The 20,667-nt window shown below is 37.0% G+C and overlaps 1 protein-coding gene across 1 annotated transcript in view; it reads left to right on the forward strand.

Moving 5' to 3' along the window:
• LOC127449115 (glucoside xylosyltransferase 2-like) overlaps window positions 1–16,069 on the forward strand; it is a 28,864-nt gene extending 12,795 nt beyond the window's left edge. Inside the window, exons 2-7 of the mRNA XM_051712304.1 lie at window positions 4,658–4,853; window positions 10,094–10,225; window positions 10,313–10,564; window positions 11,645–11,768; window positions 13,796–13,968; window positions 15,595–16,069. Coding sequence (XP_051568264.1) covers window positions 4,658–4,853; window positions 10,094–10,225; window positions 10,313–10,564; window positions 11,645–11,768; window positions 13,796–13,968; window positions 15,595–15,774 — 1,057 coding nt within the window. The 3' untranslated portion in view covers window positions 15,775–16,069. The remainder of the gene's footprint in view (window positions 1–4,657; window positions 4,854–10,093; window positions 10,226–10,312; window positions 10,565–11,644; window positions 11,769–13,795; window positions 13,969–15,594) is intronic.
• Window positions 16,070–20,667: the final 4,598 nt, after the last annotated feature.

The raw sequence follows: 20,667 nt of genomic DNA on the forward strand, positions 1-20,667 counted from the left end.
CAGTACATTTCTTCTAAATGTTTGCTTTTGATTTCCACAAAAGAAGTCGTATGAGATTATGATGGCATGAAGGTGAGTAAATGAAGAAATTTTCAGTTTTGGTTCCCCTTAATTATCTCTCTGTCAAACAAATGTGCAACCAAGCATTCACACCCTCACCGAAAAGATCCTCTGTTTAATGGAAAGTTCAAGGATATCAAAACACATCTCTCTGCAAGAGAACCACAAAACCCCACTGCACATGTTTCTGTAGCACATATGAATAAGTGTCTATCAACTGTCAAACAAAAACCTGGATCTGTCATTTGTAACATAGCCATATGAATAGAGGCAACTGCCGCATTATATAAAGCCATAAACATGTCATGGAAGAACACTAAGAGCCTTCCCTTTTATGTCTTGCTCTTCTCACTATATCCTCTGTTTTTTATGTCTCTAACATTTTTTTTTTTTTTTAAAGAAAGCCAAATATCTCTCCATTGTCACTCATGCATCCTGATGTGTTGACTCTAAAAATCAATAATGAAAATAACCAAAAACGGATTTCTTTTTCAATTAGTTGGGTATGTGCGCTGTGAGAACACTTGTCAGTGACGTCATTTTACAGTAGCAAAAAATGCATTGCAATACAGCAAATACAAATTAGCTGATTAATTGAAGCAATGATCAACAGATTATCAAATCAATTCTCAAAGTAGTAATTAGATTCAGCCCTAGAGCTAACCTTTAATGCAGGCTTTAAAGTCAAAGATAAAAAAGTTGTCTCTGCCTGAGCAGTCATGCAGACATATTTTAAAGAAGGGAAGTATACTAATAATTCACCATAGAGTGTGAGGTGCAGTTCATAGCTCAAGGCAAAGCACTGACTGAATTCCAAATGCGCAACCTTGAGGGCCAGCCTTGAATCAGCCAACATTTTCCATTTCAAAATATGCTTTATTGGAACTCGCGTTGATGTTCTCACTGCAAGTTTTTTTAATTCAAGGGTAGACTGCTTCAGGCCAGAGACGAGGCCACATAAGGGTCAGGGTGGAACTGGTCCACCCAGATTAACTACTAGTCCAAATATAATGGTTTGAAAATAATGAGAAAAACTAATTAAATTGCATTTTGTGGCACACACAACCATCATGGCTCAAATACATGTATTCATCAACATAGTCTCATGACAACTCAATGGTGAAATCATAAGATATTGTACGACTTGGATCGTACGACTATTATTTCCATACAGACCAACCTATCAACAAACAGAATGACTAATTACTGTTTTGCTAGCCTTTAAAGTCTCAAAAAGACTTTATTGAAAGAAAGGTAAAATCAGTGAACAAATTTGGTTACTCATTCCATATTTAGGTTTAGGGTTTTGGTAATTGGTTAGACCTGGACTGGGCGATATGACATACTAAATAGAAATTTTCATCAGTGTCTATTATGTGATGCTCAGTTGTGCAGCACTTTATTTGACACGAATAAGACCAATATTGTGTTTTAGATTATGCCTTGAGGATCTTTACTAAAGCACTTCATTTGATTGAAATGATGATTGATGCATTGGTATGTTGAAAAGTTTTTGTTCTATTTTCATTTGATTAAAGTTCTATGAATTAATTTGATTAGACACTATTTTGATGATGAAATTGAATTAAACTTTAAAACATGGAACAGAAAAATGTGAAGATAAAATTAATTTAGAAAAAAAATAAAACTTGAAGCAATGTTTACGTAAGAATCACTGCAAGGAAACATGCATTTAGTTTATTTATTATTTACATTGCTATATTTAACTTTGTTAAATAGGCAGAAGGAATGTGTTCAATAGTATATTACCGATGTATTTTTTATTTTTTTATTTTTGGTATCAAGAATCATGAAACTTTACTGGTATTGGTATCAACTACTAAAATTTTGCCATCTCATACTATTATTATGACTGGTTGGTATTTAGGTATACATGCATTGCATCATATTTCTTTTGCATGTATATATTCATACATATAAGAAATTTCTGTGTAAATCCTTCATAAATCCGTTCTTATCATATGCGACAATTTATGAATGGTTGTCCGAATTATTTGCACATAAATTAGTTTTGCTTGTGTTACACGAATGAGGTCTAATGATCAATTGTCTCAACTAAGCGAAGGAAAATAATGAGAGATTGTATAATATCTACAACGAATTTAGGAGTAGAGACTGAAAATAAGTTTATAATATTTCATATTTCTGGCTTTGCCACTTCTTCAGGTAGAGCTGGGCGATATGACGTTATATATCGTGGTGACGATGTAAAGTGTGAATCGACAGAGATTTTGCTATATCGTATATACCGCGATATGTAAATATCCATGTGCGAAGCGTGAGCATATCTAGCAGTGGCCGTGCTTCATGTGAGACTGAATCCAGGCTTGAGCAGGGAATGAGTTGAGACCGGTAAAATTGACAGTTATTTACGTGCGCTGGTTTAACACTAGATTCACAAAAGAAATTATGCAGATAAGGCAACGGTGCAAACACGCCCACAAACTCGTTGCTGATTCACTGCAAGTCTGATTTTGCGGGCCAATTCTGAGGGCTATATAGCGGAGAATGCAGCAGTCCACTGTGATCTGACACACTCTGCCGGGACAGCGTCACTGTGATCCAGACACCTGTATCATCTATTTAACATACCACGGTGCGCTTGACTATTCCGCACATCTGTACTTCTCCATCATTTGATTAATTATTGCTGATATGATTAACAGAAAAGTCAAGATGTTGAAGGGGAAGATTGTTATTAAAACAGGTGTGGCATCTGTGGTGAGAAGGTTCACACAAATTACTTAACTGTTGCTCGATGATAATCACTTGTGGTAATACAAACAATCTGTTTTACCATCTCAAGTGTTTATAAATAAAATAAAAATTATGTAATATTTTCTTTGTTACTTTGCTTTGAAAAGATCTTGAGTTTCTTGAGGAAAGTTTATAATAATATTGGTCAACAACATATACTGAAAAGGCATAATGTGAAATTGAGTATTATGGTAAGGTTGATTTAACCGAGTGTTTATTTTATTTTTAACTTTGACTGTTTGTCAAGTTCAAAATAAAGAGAAAATTATAAAAGAGGAAGTAGTTTTCATTTAAAAAAGTATTTATTTGACTGACTAAATTTTCCAAAAATAGGCATTACTATATGGTTATTTATTATGTTAACTGATTTTTATTTGTTTTCCAGAAAAAAAATGACTATATCGAGATATATCGTTGTCGTTATATAAAATTACTCATATCGTGATATACTGTAAGATTTTGGTCATATTGCCCACCCCTAGCTTCAGACGATTTTTGGATCAAGTTCTAAGTTGCCAGTCGGTTTAACATTGTCTAACATATTGGTTTTATTGCGCGACAGGGGACTATTGGTGATTGTCAGCCTAGGAATGCAACCTGTGTTCAATAAGGAATAAAATGTTTAATTCACTCTTCATCTAGGCTAAATATTCCCAGATGTATGCACTCAGACTGCAAGAATTTTTATAGGCTCCAAGCCTGTAAACATTTCATGTTGATTAAAAACAAAAAGGTACAGTCTCTCCAGTAGGGTATTAGTCAGATGCTTATATGTTAATTTTCTGGCTTTTATTCTTGGAACTTATGATTGAAGAAATTGTTTGATACCATTCAGACCATTGCAGTTCATGTTGCCTAATTTGTTGTGCTGTAAACAAGGGAAGCTTTTTCCACAGGAAACCACAACCTCAAAACAGAGGGGTCAGGTGTGAAGATACCCCACCTCCTTGTTGTCAAAGCCCTATGTTTTACGATTCTTCATCAAGGTCTGTGTTTGACTGAAATGAGAGCAAGAGTGTTTGCCTGTCTTCGGCTTAATAAAAGCCCTTTGATGTCTGTCTTAAAGGCTGTGTGCTTCTGCTGCGGTATGATTTTGTTTTCCCTACCAAAGCCTTGGATAAATTTTTCTCCAAAGGTAGTCCTTGGGAAGAGCTTAGTGTGTTTGAGAGCTTTACTTCCCCGGAGTGATAGAGACATGACATGAATCACTAAAGCAAACAACATACCATTAACAATTATGTTAGAGACTCAAGACAAGGGGATGTGTATTCAAGTGAAACAATGGGTCAGACAGGTCTGGACGAGCAAGATTGCTAGTACCTGTGTACACTTTTGGTATCTCCTGCTGTTGTCTTAAAAGTATTTGTACATCAGATAAAGAATCCATTTGCTCTGAGAGAGAGAGAGAGAGAGATCTACAGGGTAGATGATGTGGGGGGGTTCTCCACATCTGTGTAGTTTAGAATTACTCAGTCTTACCCTCATGTCAATGATGACAGAATTTTCATTTTTGGGCAAATCATATGTACTGTATTTCAGATCTAGATTTAAGACTACCCTTGTGTGCCCTTAACAAATCCAAAGCAAATCTGACTTTGTTTAATCTGACATTGATTTATGTTTACTCTTATGGTCACCTTGAGTTATTTAAATGAGATTCTCCATGCCCCAAAAAGCCATGTGCGGCATAAGAAATATTGCAAGAGGATGTTGTCTCATGGTTTGACCCTGCTGATCTGTACCAGGTGTTTTTGTTTTTGACAGCACAGTTTGGATGGGTTTTTGACTCATAGATGTGCTTCCTTTTCGTTACCTCTAGGCAGAAGAGTGAGATGGGGCGGCCCGGGTCAAAGGTCACCCGAGCAGAAGATGTCATGCACCTGGCGGTGGTGGCTTGTGGGAACCGTCTAGATGAAACGCTGACCATGGTGAAGTCTGCACTGCTCTTCAGCATAAAGAAGATCAAGTTTCACATCTTTGCAGAGGAGGACTTGGCCGAACAGTTTGAAAAAGGGGTGAGAGCGGGTCCCAAGTTTCTTTCATCTGTGCAATGGCTCCCTTAGGTTTTTGTGTTGATGGTAATGTCTAGCTGGTGACTTCAAATTTCTACATTTTATTTTTATTTTTTATTATTATTTATTTATTTATTTATTTATTTATGTATTTATTTATTTATTTTGTGTGTGTCTTTGATATCCTTCACACTTTTGTTTTCTGTTTTTTACTTCCATAAGGGAATATTCCGGGTTCAAGTTAAGCTCAATCGATAATATCTGTCATAATGATGATAAAGTTTTGAGCTGTAAAGTTGTTTAAATCGTTGTTTACTGGGACTACAGGCTATACAGCGTTATGTCGTCATAGCAACAAAGTTTTGAGCTGTAAAGTTGTTTAAATCATTGTTTACTGGGACTACAGGCTATATGGCGTTATGTTGTCATAGCAACAAAGTTGTAAAATTGGATATAACTTTACACAGAAAAAGTTATTAAGCAATTTTATCACACTAAAATCATTTTAACACACATTGTTTACAGCTTGTGGTTATACTTTTGAAACTTTAACATTTACAGATTGGCTCCATTCCCTTCCATTGTAAGTGCCTCATCGTAACCAAGATTTTTGCTTTTTTTAAAGAAAAGGAGAAGCAAGTCAAAATATTTTTTGTGGTAATCAACTCTGTGCCACAAATGCTGTCGATTGAGCTTAACCTGTATTAGACATAGAACCTTCCTTTTAAAGACCATCATTTTTAGACTTTTAAAAACAAAAAGCACACTAAATGGTAACTGAATTTTAATTCCAGCTACATTATAAAGAACATCGTGTTGGCTTTCCAGCTACTTTATCTCTGCAATGAATAATATATTACCTCAGATGAAGCTTCATCCTCTAACTATGCAGCTCTCTCAGACAGAAAAATAAATCTGGCTCACTTTTTGGACATGATTTTTGTGGAGGACTGCTTTTCCTTGCAAAAAAAAAAAAAAAAAAAAAAAAAAAGCCTAGATGTAAATTTGCTATGTAGCTAACTAGAAGAGGTGTAAATATTTTCTTTGACAATCATTTGATTTGAGTATGAAATGATGCGATGCATATTAATCAATGAATTCATCCAATTTAATTATTTTGTTATAATGTTAACATGTTTAAAAACAGTAATTATTTTGCAATTCCTTTTGGCCTCCTAGCGGCACAAATGTTACACGCAGTATCTTTAAATATAATTAATTTTAGTTTTAGGGACAAAATTATAGGGAAATATAATCAATTGACTCATTCATTTTTGTACCCCTAATAACTAACTATAATAGTGCAGTTTGTAGTCTTGCAGGTATATTTGCGTATTCAACAGAAACCTTAATGCGGAATGGCTTAAAACAGATTTAAACTGTTAGCTTTAATGTGGTGGCTTTTTGGTCACCTTCAAACTATCTGCTATGCTGTGATTGTAGAGGTGAGAGAGGTAATGTGAGAGGAATAGAGACCTCCACACATTCAAAGGCATTGATCTCTGAACACATTTTTCTGTTTCTGGCAGTTAGAGTTTTTTTCTTTTCCTTATCAAACCTAATTGTTCATAATCTCTTTCATTACAGAAGGATGGTTACTGAAAAGAGCAGAACATTATTGTTAACACTTGAAGAGCCATCACTTTTTTAGACGTGTCCTTTGGCCTTGAATTGATCTTGATCTTGATTTATCCTAGCCCTGCACTGTGTAAACAGCTGCAGATAAAAGAGCTTAAAGGTTCACCCAAAAATTTTAATTTTCTCATAGTTTACTCACCATCCTGGCATCCCAGATATGGATGACTTCCTTTCTTCTTCTGAAACAAAGACTTTAGAAGTATATCTTAGCTCTGCAGGTCCATACAATGCAAGGTCCAAAACTTTGAAGCTCAAAAAGCATATAAAGGCAGCATAAAATTACTGCATACAACTCCAGTGGTTAAATCCATGTCTTCAGAAGTGATATGATACATGTGATTGAGAAACAGATCAATATTTAAGTTCTTTTTTAAATATAAATCTCCACTATGAAATAGCCCTCCTAAGCGCTCCTCTCCTAAGAGTTCTTCTTTTTCATTAAGGGGTGAACTATTCCTTTCAGGTTTGGATAGAGAGTTTTGACGAGTGTTAGAGAAGAATGCACTGTCATGTTTGATATTGAAAAGGTTTCCTCAATAATATTTCTGCTGCCTTTTGCAGCAGTAGTTGTTTGGGAATCAGCAGGACATTATAAACTAAATCATGACCCTAAATATGACTCTGTTAGTGTTTCGAAGAATGACTCCAGACATGATGCAGCATTTATGTGTCAAGTGATAAATCTTTCATGTTTGTTTACTGATTTTTGTTGATTGTGTTTTCTTGATTGCTTGTTTTATATTTTTTGTGGCATCACGCTGCATAGCTCCGCCCACAGTGAAATCTCATTGTTTCAAAATCATGCTGGATAATGTTCTGCCAGTAAATTTTGTTGCTTCATGCAGCATTTTTGCTTGATGCTGAAATTTGTCACATCCAAAGGCCTTTTCACAGTTAAATGTGAAACGGCTTTTTTAAATTACAATTTTAAAACATTATTGATTCGAAAACAGAATTAGTAATAACAGCTGGGATTTTTTATTTTATTTTATTTCTTTTTTATATTTGAATTTGTGATTCAAAGCAAAGTGCTGTAACACACAGGTCAAGCAATGTAACATGATGCTTTTCTCTCTCTCTCTCTCTCTCTCTCTCTCTCTCTCCCCAATTTGGAATGCCCAATTTCCAATGCGCTCTAAGTCCTCGTGGTGGCGTAGTGACTCACCTCAATCCAGGTGGCGGAGGACGAATCTCAGAGACCATCAATCCACGCATCTTATCACATGGCTTGTTGAGCGCGTTACCGCGGAGACATGTGGAGGCTTCATGCTATTCCCCACGGCATCCACGCACAACTCACCACGTGCCCCACCGAGAGCGAGAACCACATTACAGGGCTCCAGACTGTGACTAAAATGGTCGCAAATGCATCCAAATATAATTGATTGCAACTATAATTTAAAATCTAGTCGCCATTGGCGACAGTCGGGTTGTGTGCATTCATATGTGGTTTCGTCAAATATCATCTTGTGAATTATTGAATACATCTTTAGAGCATGCACCAGTATGTCTCTCGCTGCTTTTCACTCGTTCTGTTGTGATGACGAGCTCACTGCAACCATGCAACAACAAACCCAGCATGAGAGAGTCATGACCAAATGACTCTTGAACCGGAGCGTTTTCATGAATCGCCCGAAAAGAACTGAGGGTTTGAACTCAGGAGCTTAGGTTAGCAGTTTGAATCAGATTCACTTTCTCAGCAAATCAGCCATCAATGAGCTCACAACTGGGAGCACAGACATTTCAAAATAAGAGTCCCATGTGTATTTCAGGCATCTGTATAATTAAAAGTCCTGTATTGTGTACCACTTTTTTTCTTCTGGTAATTATTGATTGGGATTGGAGTAGCAAAATAAACTGCATCTGGGATTTCATTCAATTTGCACTCTTGTAGCCTCTGTGTCTGGGCCATCTAGTAACAATAAAAGATTAAGGCAATATTGTAAAAAATGTATACAGATCAAGATCAAGCTTTTGACACTTCACAACTATTACACAAGGTGCAAACATTCACTGATGCTCAAGAAGACAACACACTACTATATGCATACTATATTTTGTGTAATTATCTGTAGTGTAGATTGTGAAGAGCAGTATTAAATAAAAATAAAAATCTTTTATCTCATATTTGTATCAATTATGAAGGGGGTGTGAACATTTATGAGACAAAAGGGAATGCAAACCTATCTTCTCAACTATATACTGTAGCTATACTGTTTATTAAACCTTTGATTAATGAGTTATCAGCTGTCTTCCTTTTCTTCTGCTTTCTATCTTGTTTCTGAACAGCAATCTAAATCAAACAGTTCTGTGATTTGGCAACTAAAAACAGCCATTTGGCTCCTTAATGTTTCCGTTTAGGAGCCAATGGCTCCCAAGTCATTTTTTCAGTCTGGAGCCCTGCATTATAGCAACCATGAGGAGGTTACCCCATGTGACTCTACCCTCCCTAGCAACTGGGCCAATTTGGTTGCTTAAGAGACCTGGCTGGAGTCACTCAGCACGCCCTGGATTCGAACTCGCGACTCCAGGTGTGGTAGTTAGCGTCTTTACTCGCTGAGCTACCCAGGCCCCTGTAACGTGATGCTTAATGTTCAAACAGTTTCAACTTTGAAATTTTGCCACTGAACTTTTGAAGCGTAACCAATAACTATCGGACAGTTTGCATGCTCAATTGCTACATGGGTGGTGTCCGCGCAAATATCAAAACAAGATGGAAGATCGAATTGTATTACACAACGTCTATGCAAAGTATTACATGGTAAAATCGCCGTTCTGTGAAGCTGTGGTCAAAACTGCATATTACGCTGCCCTTACTTGTCACATTAGAAAGAGCATTTAATGACAATCTGGGTTCTTTCAGAAGTTATAAATTGTTGCTGGCTAATTTGAAAGAATATTGTATTGTATTTTCTTAATGCGTATTGGTTTCTTTTTCTTATGTGACAATCAGACTGTCAGTCCAAATATGATTTTTGTGCATATCCGATTGAAAGCCGATCATATTTAGCAAGGCTGAACAAAAAATAAATAAATAAATAATAATTTGATTTTTACAAATCCGTTTCAAACTACATGTTTTATTATAGGACTCTAGGAAATACTGCTGAATGAGTGTAATATCTGATACCTATAATGAGGGCAGAAATGGTTGCGATGCCCATACACCGCCAGCCTCCTCATACCTGGGAGCGCCAGTGCTTGAAACTGTTCTGGCAGATTGTGAGGACCCTCTTTAACAACCAGCTGTGAGTTAAACACTTCCCAATGTCAAGGGCTGTGTTCGAAGAATTGTGTGCCAAGGTCGGACCTTTCGTTGGGCTGGTCACATCTAACAATCGCACACTCATATCACTTGCACAAATGATCAAAATACGTCATCCTTTTGCGAGTAAACTGTTTCCATCACCTTAATGCAGATTTTAACTAATGTGAAACTCTAGAAAATCCACCTCTCTTCAACATTAAGTTTAAGCAAATTTTGAGAGTTTATTCGCATATCAAGTGTTTCCATTCAGGATTTCTAATGCGCAATTTCAAAATGCACATAAAATAGTTGGATGGAAACCCAGCTAGTGATTGATTCTTTCAATTTCCTCTCACAGTTCAGTCAGTGGCCTCAGACGGTGTCCTCCAAGTTTCACTACACCATATATCCAATCACCTTCTCTGTGGGGAATGCCGATGAATGGAAGAAGCTCTTCAAGCCATGTGCTGCCCAGAGGCTGTTTCTTCCTGTAAGCCCCTATTGCTTCATGATTATTTTGATTTGTTTGTGTTTTCTGTCTGCATTGACTACAACCCTGCATTTCCTCTGATATTAGGTTATCCTGAAGGATGTGGACTCGCTGTTGTACGTAGACACAGATGTTCTCTTTCTCCGGCCTATAGATGACATCTGGAAGTTTCTGAAGGCTTTTAACAGCACTCAGCTAGCTGCCATGGCCCCTGAACACGAGATCCCCAAGATCGGCTGGTATAGTCGCTTTGCACGACACCCCTTTTATGGAGTGACAGGGGTCAATTCCGGTGTCATGCTAATGAACCTCACACGGATTCGTAGCACTCTGTTCAGGGTAAGGAACAATTCAATTGTCCTTTTTTTTTTTTTTTAGTTCTCTACACCCCAACTTCCCAGAAATGTCCATAATCCTCTTTGACTTTGCTGTATTTTGAACATCAAATATCTTTTGATTGGCTGTGAATTTATTGCTTTGTGCTGCATTTTGCTTTCTGCGAGAATAAAAGAAATGTGATACTCGAAACTAGGGCTATACATCATAATTCTATAGAGAGCAATTCTTTTTTTCAGAATGTAGCTTTGATACTTTTGGTCCTTGTATCACTATATTTTATTTGTGTGTGCATTCAAATAATTTGTACAATCCAATAGAGGTAGACCGATATATCGTCAAACTCTGAATCCGACATTTCTCAGTTTAGTTAGAGCCACTTCTATGAGGCATCGTACAGGACAAAAGTGAAACAAAATGTGCGAGCGAGATAGATACTTAACCTCGCAGTTTCATTCTCGCGAACATGCTGGATCTCTTACGTGTTCGCCACAGTTTCAGTTGCAATCCAAATGTTATATCATAATGCATTGCAACGTACAGTATGTTAATGTGTTCTATTTTAAACTTGACGTGACACATGTAGCTAGGACAAGATGTTAAGGATATGATTTGTTCAGCTGCAGCACATACTTAACACAGATCCTGTGTTCAAGAATTTTAGATTTCATTGCTTTTTGCTTTAGTGCTTGAAATTTTGCCAGAAATTCCTAGTTGTTACTTGTGTTTTCCTTTAACACAGTTTATTTCTCTTAGCAGTTGGCTGCAGCTTTGCCATTGACATGTCTTTTAAGGTTTCTTTTAAAATTGAGACCCTTTTAACCTCAGGCTGTTTTTAAGAAGCAGTGATGGAAGTCTACTGATTGCCAGCATCCTGAGAGAGTGGGTGACAGCAGTCTGGATTAGCATATTTCTGTAATTCGGCTTGAACTGTAAATTTCAACCCAAGTGCATTTTCAAGGCTGTCTGGGGGGGAAATTTCTTCTTCTAAAAAAAGGCCCAATTTCCATATCAACAGCGGTCTGCCAAGTGGCTGCCAGACTGAGTGTTGAGGAAAATAACCTGCCACTATTGATTTTACAGAACAGCATGATTGCCAGCGGCCTGTCTTGGGAAAATCTGCTTCACCCGCTCTATCAGAAATACAAGAACCACATCACATGGGGAGACCAAGACCTCCTCAACATCATCTTCCATTACAATCCAGGTATGAATGTATTTGTGTTGATTGATTTCTTTGATTAAACAATGCTAATGAAAAAGTACCTGTATGTTTTAAAGAGCCATGTTATTACCATGTTTTTGGACATGGCACTATGGTAATACCGTGGTATTCTTTGAAGTACATTGTAAATACCATGCTACATTTCAAAGTTCCCTGGTGTTACCATGTGTTTTTTTGTTTTGTTTTTTGGATATTGTATCATGATATTGTTATTGTGGTTGCACTTTATTTTACAGTACGTGTACTTTCAGTATACTTACTGTGTACTTACCCAAGAAAGTACTGAGTATTAGCAAGTAATTGTAGAACAGTACTGTAAAATGTAGTGCTACCATTATTGTTTTGGAGATGTGCTATCGTAATGCTATGTTTGTTTTTGTTTTTTACATGTACCATGTATTATTTGAAGTATATTGTAAATATACCATTGTTTAATTCAAATTACCATGATATTATAATGTTTTTAGACTTGGGACTATGGTAATACCATGTTTTTGCACATGTACCATGGTAATTCCATGTTCACATTAAATACCATGGTTTAATTCAAAGGACCATGGTATTAAAGTGTTTTTGGATGTAAGACCATGGTAATGCAATGGTTTTGGGACATTTACCATAGTATTTTACTTTTTTACATGTTCAATAGTATTACCATGGCATTCTTTGAAGTAAATTGTAAATACCATTGTATATTTTAAAGAACCATGGTATTACCATGTTTTTGGACATGTGCCTAGGAATGTGCAAAACTATTTATTTTCACAAGTTATTTTCTCAGTCTTTAGGAAGCCCAGAATAATTAGGTTGGTTTTGGATCACCTGACCCTGATCAGGTGCATTCGCAAAGCACCTCTGTATGGTGCACAACATAATCGAATCAAAGGCAGTGGTCTCAAGATGCATTTTTAAAAGTTCAACCATTTTAACTTGACACTTAAAACTTAAAACACAACACTCAAGATGTACAAGAAACAGTGCGAAAGATGTCTGTCTGAATGTGTATGGCTGTAGCGGTGATGCTTAGAAGGGGATGATTTTTTTTTTTTTTTATCCACTAAAACAAAATCAAATTTTAAAATATTTGATATATTTTTAAAACAAAAATAGTCCTAGACCTCACCAGTCTAATTGTTGGTTGGTTAAATGACTAGTTGACCAGCATGACCAATCCCTACATCTCTTGCACCATGGTACCACCCCAGTACTTTTTTGTAATAAAAATCTGTCAGTACATTGTTGAAACTTGCATATAAAGCTTCATCAGTCTACTTCCTTCATTTTTTGTTGATTTGCCCCCTGAAGCATACAGCACCAGTTTAATTGTTTTTCCTTCAGGCTTAAGTCCAATTTAAAAAGTTTTTATTTTACTTGTGAAGCCCCGAGGTTGTCTCACACAGTACCGCTGCTCCCTATACGCATATTGCGCTGTCTGCATAGGGCACCAACTCCTTAGGGAGGCACAATCTTACCCTAAGGGGGCACATGAAAGTCCACTGGCTGCCCTCACTCGCACGTTATTCAAGGACCCGGTAGCAGTCTCAGAACACAGACTATAGCCTCGTACTTTTGCCTAGTGCTCGCCCCACGCATTGCAAATTTCGCTCCACGGCTCGCAACTCGCATTCCATTTGTACTCTTAAGGCCTACTATGACATGGGAATGTTGTTTTTTCAGCTCTCTCTTTCCTCATCTTTCCAAAAGTTGCTGCATTATTAGAGTTTGTCAGGCCCTGTTTGTGGAGGTAAACGCTGCTCTTGACTGAAACAGGTGTGACCGATACTGACAGGTGCAGTTAAGTTCTAAAAATTGGTGAGACTTGGAAAGCATAGTGTTTGTCTGACAATCATAATCAAACATGTCCAACAGAATTGGACAACTACAAACACACACCAAAAAGACAGCACTGACTGTTATCTTCATGGAATTCAATTGTTGGCTTTCTACTTACTTTGCCTGTTTAAGTGTTATATGTATATTATTTTTAGTTTGCTGCTTTTTTTCCCCAGAGTGTCTTTACATATTTCCATGTCAGTGGAACTACAGGCCAGATCACTGCATGTATGGAAGCAACTGCAAGGCAGCGGAGGAGGAAGGGGTCTCCATTCTTCATGGTAACCGTGGAGTGTACCATAATGACAAACAGCCCGCCTTCAGAGTGGTGTACGATGCCATATATGAAGTGAGTTTTTCTATTTCTATTTAGCAAGCTGTTCATTTAAAAGAAGAAGAAAAGTATTATTATATCATTATATATTGCTGTGTGTGTGTGTGTGTGTGTGTGTGTGTGTGTGTGTGTGTACTGTATATAGTGTATATACACTCACCGGCGACTTTATTAGGTACACCTGTACATCTAATTATTCATGCGATTATCTAATCAGCCAATCGTCTGGCTGCAGTGTGATGTATAAAATCATTCAGATATGGGTCAGGAACTTCAGTTAATATTCACATAAACCATCAGAATGGGGAAAAAATTTGATCTCAGTGATTTCGACCGTGGCATGATTGTTGGTGCCAGACGGGATGGTTTGAGTATTTCGGTAACTGCTGATCTTCTGGGATTTTCACACACAACAGTCTCTAGAGTGAATAGAGAATGGTGCAAAAAAACAAAAAACAACCAGTGAGCGGCAGTTCTGTGGACAAAAACGCCTTGTTGATGAGAGAGGTCAGTGGAGAATGGCCAGAATGGTGCGAGCTGACAGAAAGGCTATGGTAACTCGGATAACCACTCTGTACAATTGTAGTGAGTAGAATAGCATCTCAGTATGCACAACACGTCAAGCATTTAGGCAGATGGGCTACAACAGCTGAAGACCATGTTGGGTTCTACTTCTGTCAGCCAAGAACAGAAAACTGAGGCTGCAGTGGGCCTACCATTTGTGTACCTCAGCACAAATCCAGATTTGTCAGACCAGGCGATGTTTTTCCAATCATCTACTGTCCAGTTTTGGTGAGCCTGTGCCCACTACAGTCTCAGTTTCCTGTTCTAAGCTGATGGTAGTGGTACCCGGAGGGGTCTTCTGCTGCTGTAGCCCATCCGCCTCAATGTTCTACGTGTTGTACGTTCAGAAATGCTTTTCTGCATAGCACTGTTGTAACGCGTGTTTATTTGGGTTACTGTCACCTTCCTGTCAGCTTTGACCAGTCTGGCCATTTTCGGCCACAGAACTGCCGCTCGCTGGATGTTTTTTGTTTTTCGTACCATTCTCTTTACACTTTAGAGACTGCTGTGCCTGAAAATCCCAAGAGATCAGCAGTTACAGAAATACTCAAACCAGCCCGTCTGGCACCAACAGTCATGCCACAGTCGAAATCACTGAGATCACATTTTTCCCCATTCTGATGGTTGATGTGAACATTAGCTGAAGCTCCTGACCCATATCTGCATGATTTTATACATTACACTGCTGCCACACGATTGGCTGATTAGATAATCGCATGAATATGTAGATGTACAGGTGTACTTAATAAAGTGGCCGGTGAGTGTGTGTGTGTATATATATATATATATATATATATATATATAAGTAATCAGAGCTGAACATTGTGTAGCAAACAAGAAAAAATAAGTGTCACATTGTGCATTCGCAATGCAGTCTCCTTGAGTCTCTCCTTGATGGCTAATAGCAGGAAACCATCTCTTGAAGAGGCGCCTATTGTCTGGTAGAGTTAAGTGGCCCCCTCTGCTGTTCAGAATTCACTCAGATATGAAATGTAGACCATATTCATTGTTCCCCCCCAAATAATGCCAGTGCAGTTACTTGAACTCTAACACAATGTTTTTCCTCTTGTTATTCAGTATCCATTCGAAGAGAACATGTTCCAGTCTTTGTTTTACCCTCTTCAGACCAAGTTCCTCGACACAGTTAACACCCTGTGCGGAAGAATTCCACAGGTGTTCCTCAAACAAATAGAAAAGACCATGAGAGCTGCTTATGAGAGAAAAGTGGTCCGCCATGTCCGACTTCCACATGAGTAATGAGTCTTGACTGTTCTGAGAGTACTTTTTTCAACATCATAAGGAAAAATCTCTACCTGCTGCTTGGGTCAGAGTGGTTCTTAAATGGATGGCATTCAGTGCCAAAGGCAAGCTACATGTGGAACATCTGCCTTTGCCTGCAGTTCACAAGCCAGAGGAGTTTGGAATATTGGAAACAAATTCCGTTTCGAGCAGCAGTTTGACTCCTGAGGTTTGGGTTGGCTTGGAATTGCTCAGTGATTGGATGCAGAAATGTTGAAGGAATATCTGTGGAATAAATTATATATAAAATCCATGATTATCAAACCTTTGGCTCAGAGACTTAACCAAGTGCATTAACAAGTGGGTACCAACCACCTGAATGTTCCAGAAGATCTTTTTTTTTTTTTTAAATGAAAGTATATCACAGACTCGTTTGCAAAGCTGTTTTCAGCAAATCCCAAAAAAATTCATTCAGAGCTGTCAATATAAATGATAAATTTTTCTGAATCTTCTTCATTATGACTAGTATTGCACAACTGGACCATTGGATTTCTAAGTGGATATAAATTCTAAGTGGATACACCAATTTGTTGCATTAAAAGCACGATGAGGCCTTGTTTTTCAAGCCACAAAAATGAATATAGCATGCCCAAACTACCAAAGAGGACTAGCTTGACAGCATTTTAGAGCTCAAGAAGGTGTACATTCAATTTAAGATGCTAGACACAACCCTTTCATTACAAAGCCCTAAAAGATGATGTTCACACAGGTTACCTTGACATCTGCAAGGGCCATATAGATGAATTGTTGTGAAAAAGTCTCTTTGCGACTCTATATTTTAATATATACTGTATACAGTATATAAAAACCCCGAAGGAATCTCATGAGAAAACATTTGGCCTTTCCAGAATTCCCATTAGCTTAGCTTTCTTCTAATACTGATGCTACAAGTCTATTCAAGTGAACAAAATGAACTTAAATCTTAAGAATGTGTGTGAGCATCCCTTTACATAACCGTAGTACACTACTCTGAAATTTTATCTGAGAGTAAGAGCACATGGGAGTAATGTATATTATGTTGTGCCAGATCTAAAAAAAAAATGTAAGCAATATTCAGTTTGGTCAAGTTCAAAGGACACAGTAGTGATTTATGGCATGAGGATTTGTTTTACTGGTGCTTTTCTAGAAACTTTACCTTCACAAAAGTGGTGTCTTCTAACAGAGCAGTGGAAGAACAAATGCCATTATGTAAAATAAATGAGTTCATGTGCAGCCATGTGGTTATAATGAGCTAATTAGAAATGCTTGTACATCATGACAGTATTATACAAATGAAAATAACACTTGCAAATATGTGTTTTACAGATAAGTGCACTTTTGTGTTTTTCATGTTGAGGCTGTTGATGTTGATCCTGGAGTGTCCACAAAGCATTTCCCTAGATTTAAAGGGATAGTTCACCCAAAAATGAAAATTTTGTCATCATTTACTCGCCCTCATGTTGTTCCTAACCCGTATGACTTTGTTTCTTCAATGAAACACAAAAGATGTTAAGAGAATTAATACCCTCTCTCACCAATCATTTTCATTACATCTTTTTCCATAGAATTAAAGTGAATAGTGACTGAGTTATTGAAGAAACTGTTTTCTTTCTTTGTGTGAAATATCCCTTAAAATGTTTCTTCAGTGGAATCAGAGGGTAAAACATAAATACACATATAAAAGATAATAAAAGATCTAGATTAGTTTTACAAAACAAACCATCTCTTCCCATTTTGTTTTATTTATTTATTTTTTTAACTGGCTATCAAGAGAGATTTTTTAAAATCCAAAATTATTTTTAATTCAAGTAATTAATCACAGCATCTTAATTTGTCGACTTTATGTGTGTGACTGTTTGAACATCATAAAAGACTGTGAGCATGTGTGCTAAAGTGTTGGAAATGTTTTGATGTATGTTTTGATGTGTTCATCAGAACAATGTGCTTAATCTTTATTTGTGTGACCAGTTTCCAGCCTCCTGTCACTGGTCTGGGATCAGTGAGGAGATTATTTAACTGGAAACTTTAGGAGACTGTATTATACATCTCATGTTATCTCTGAGTAAAGAGATGCACCAGCAATATTGATTGTATCCAATGTGCTTTGCTGTCTTGTATTATGGCCTTTTTAAATGGATGTCAGAAATGTAGTAAATTTAGTATGCATTTAATATTGATTGTACCTTCGTTCTCCTTGCAATCATTTTTTTTTTTTTCAACATCAAGATATTAAGTTAAAAAAAAAAAATTATATGAAAATAATATGAATGTATAAGGGAAACTGATGAGGTGCTGTCACTTGTCACCATTTATTTTACAAGTATTTTTTTTTTTTTTTTGCCTTCACTTTGTTCATTTCAATTGGTCCTGTGGTCAACTTCCCAAAAGTATTTACATATCAAATACATTTACAGGTGCATCTCAATAAATTAGAATGTCGTGGAAAAGTTCATTTATTTCAGTAATTCAACTCAAATTGTGAAACTCGTGTATTAAATAAATTCAATGCACACAGACTGAAGTAGTTTAAGTCTTTGGTTCTTTTAATTGTGATGATTTTGGCTCACATTTAACAAAAACCCACCAATTCACTATCTCAAAAAATTAGAATACATCATAAGACCAATAAAAAAAACATTTTTAGTGAATTGTTGGCCTTCTGGAAAGTATGTTCATTTACTGTATATGTACTCAATACTTGGTAGGGGCTCCTTTTGCTTTAATTACTGCCTCAATTCGGCATGGCATGGAGGTGATCAGTTTGTGGCACTGCTGAGGTGGTATGGAAGCCCAGGTTTCTTTGACAGTGGCCTTCAGCTCATCTGCATTTTTTGGTCTCTTGATTCTCATTTTCCTCTTGACAATACCCCATAGATTCTCTATGGGGTTCAGGTCTGGTGAGTTTGCTGGCCAGTCAAGCACACCAACACCATGGTCATTTAATCAACTTTTGGTGCTTTTGGCAGTGTGGGCAGGTGCCAAATCCTGCTGGAAAATGAAATCAGCATCTTTAAAAAGCTGGTCAGCAGAAGGAAGCATGAAGTGCTCCAAAATTTCTTGGTAAACAGGTGCAGTGACTTTGGTTTTCAAAAAACACAATGGACCAACACCAGCAGATGACATTGCACCCCATATCATCACAGACTGTGGAAACTTAACACTGGACTTCAAGCAACTTGGGCTATGAGCTTCTCCACCCTTCCTCCAGACTCTAGGACCTTGGTTTCCAAATGAAATACAAAACTTGCTCTCATCTGAAGAGGACTTTGGAACACTGGGCAACAGTCCAGTTCTTCTTCTCCTTAGCCCAGGTAAGACGCCTCTGACGTTGTCTGTGGTTCAGGAGTGGCTTAACAAGAGGAATACGACAACTGTAGCCAAATTCCTTGACATGTCTGTGTGTGGTGGCTCTTGATGCCTTGACCCCAGCCTCAGTCCATTCCTTGTGAAGTTCACCCAAATTCTTGAATCGATTTTGCTTGACAATCATAAGGCTGCGGTTCTCTCTGTTGGTTGTGCATCTTTTTCTTCCACACTTTTTCCTTCCACTCAACTTTCTGTTAACATGCTTGGATACAGCACTCTGTGAACAGCCAGCTTCTTTGGCAATGAATGTTTGTGGCTTACCCTCCTTGTGAAGGGTGTCAATGATTGTCTTCTGGACAACTGTCAGATCAGCAGTCTTCCCCATGATTGTGTAGCCTAGTGAACCAAACTGAGAGACCATTTTGAAGGCTCAGGAAACCTTTGCAGGTGTTTTGAGTTGATTAGCTGATTGGCATGTCACCATATTCTAATTTTTTGAGATAGTGAATTGGTGGGTTTTTGTTAAATGTGAGCCAAAATCATCACAATTAAAAGAACCAAAGACTTAAACTACTTCAGTCTGTGTGCATTGAATTTATTTAATACACGAGTTTCACAATTTGAGTTGAATTACTGAAATAAATGAACTTTTCCACGACATTCTAATTTATTGAGATGCACCTGTATTTATTAAAAACACATTGCCCTATGACAATATATTGCATGTAGAGATTTCAAAAAGGGTGACACTTCTTAAAGGTGCATGCAGGAATTAAAAAATTCCTGATTAAAAAGCTTTTACTCCTAAATAAATTAATTGTAATTTTGAAATATATTTATAAAATCATGACCACTCACTTAGATTATGACTCCAGTCATATTAGTGATCTTATAAAAGCTCTTTTATTCTACATGGTCTGCTCATGGGGGCTTCCATGTTGGAATCACATGACCAGCTGATTACTAATTATCTTAGTAGCTGCCCTGTTATTGGACACTTTAACTCGTGCATGAAATTACTCATGGCTGACTGTAATGACATTAGTAACTAAATTTGAGTGATGCTGCTTCTACACCCCTTGGTGCCAAGACATACCATTACAAACAAATTACTGAGTGCACCTTTAATTACTTTCATTAATAATATGAATACGTGATTATATTACAAGTTAGAAACCTTATTACATGTTATGTATTGCTTATAATATTGGACATTCAAATAGAAATACACATATTTTCAAGTTTTTTTTTTTATCTGATTAAGTTTTACTTCATGTTTGCTACTGACACATTTACGATAGTACCCATAGTTTCCACCAAAATATCAGTTACTACAGCTATTGTTACTACTGAAAAATCATAAATTTAAATGTGATCTCCTTCAAGCAGTGTAAGAAGATTTCAGACTCTTTCTTATGATTTTCTTATTAAGTCATTGATTTATATTATTGTTATTTATTATTATTATATGACAATAGTGGCTAAATAAGCAGTACCTAAAAACTACATATTTACCTATTGTTACTTTAATAAAAGGTGGAAACTTGTGGTTATCATGGGATTTTT

This window comes from Myxocyprinus asiaticus, chromosome 12 (assembly GCF_019703515.2).
Source record: "Myxocyprinus asiaticus isolate MX2 ecotype Aquarium Trade chromosome 12, UBuf_Myxa_2, whole genome shotgun sequence".
Lineage (NCBI taxonomy): Eukaryota > Metazoa > Chordata > Actinopteri > Cypriniformes > Catostomidae > Myxocyprinus > Myxocyprinus asiaticus.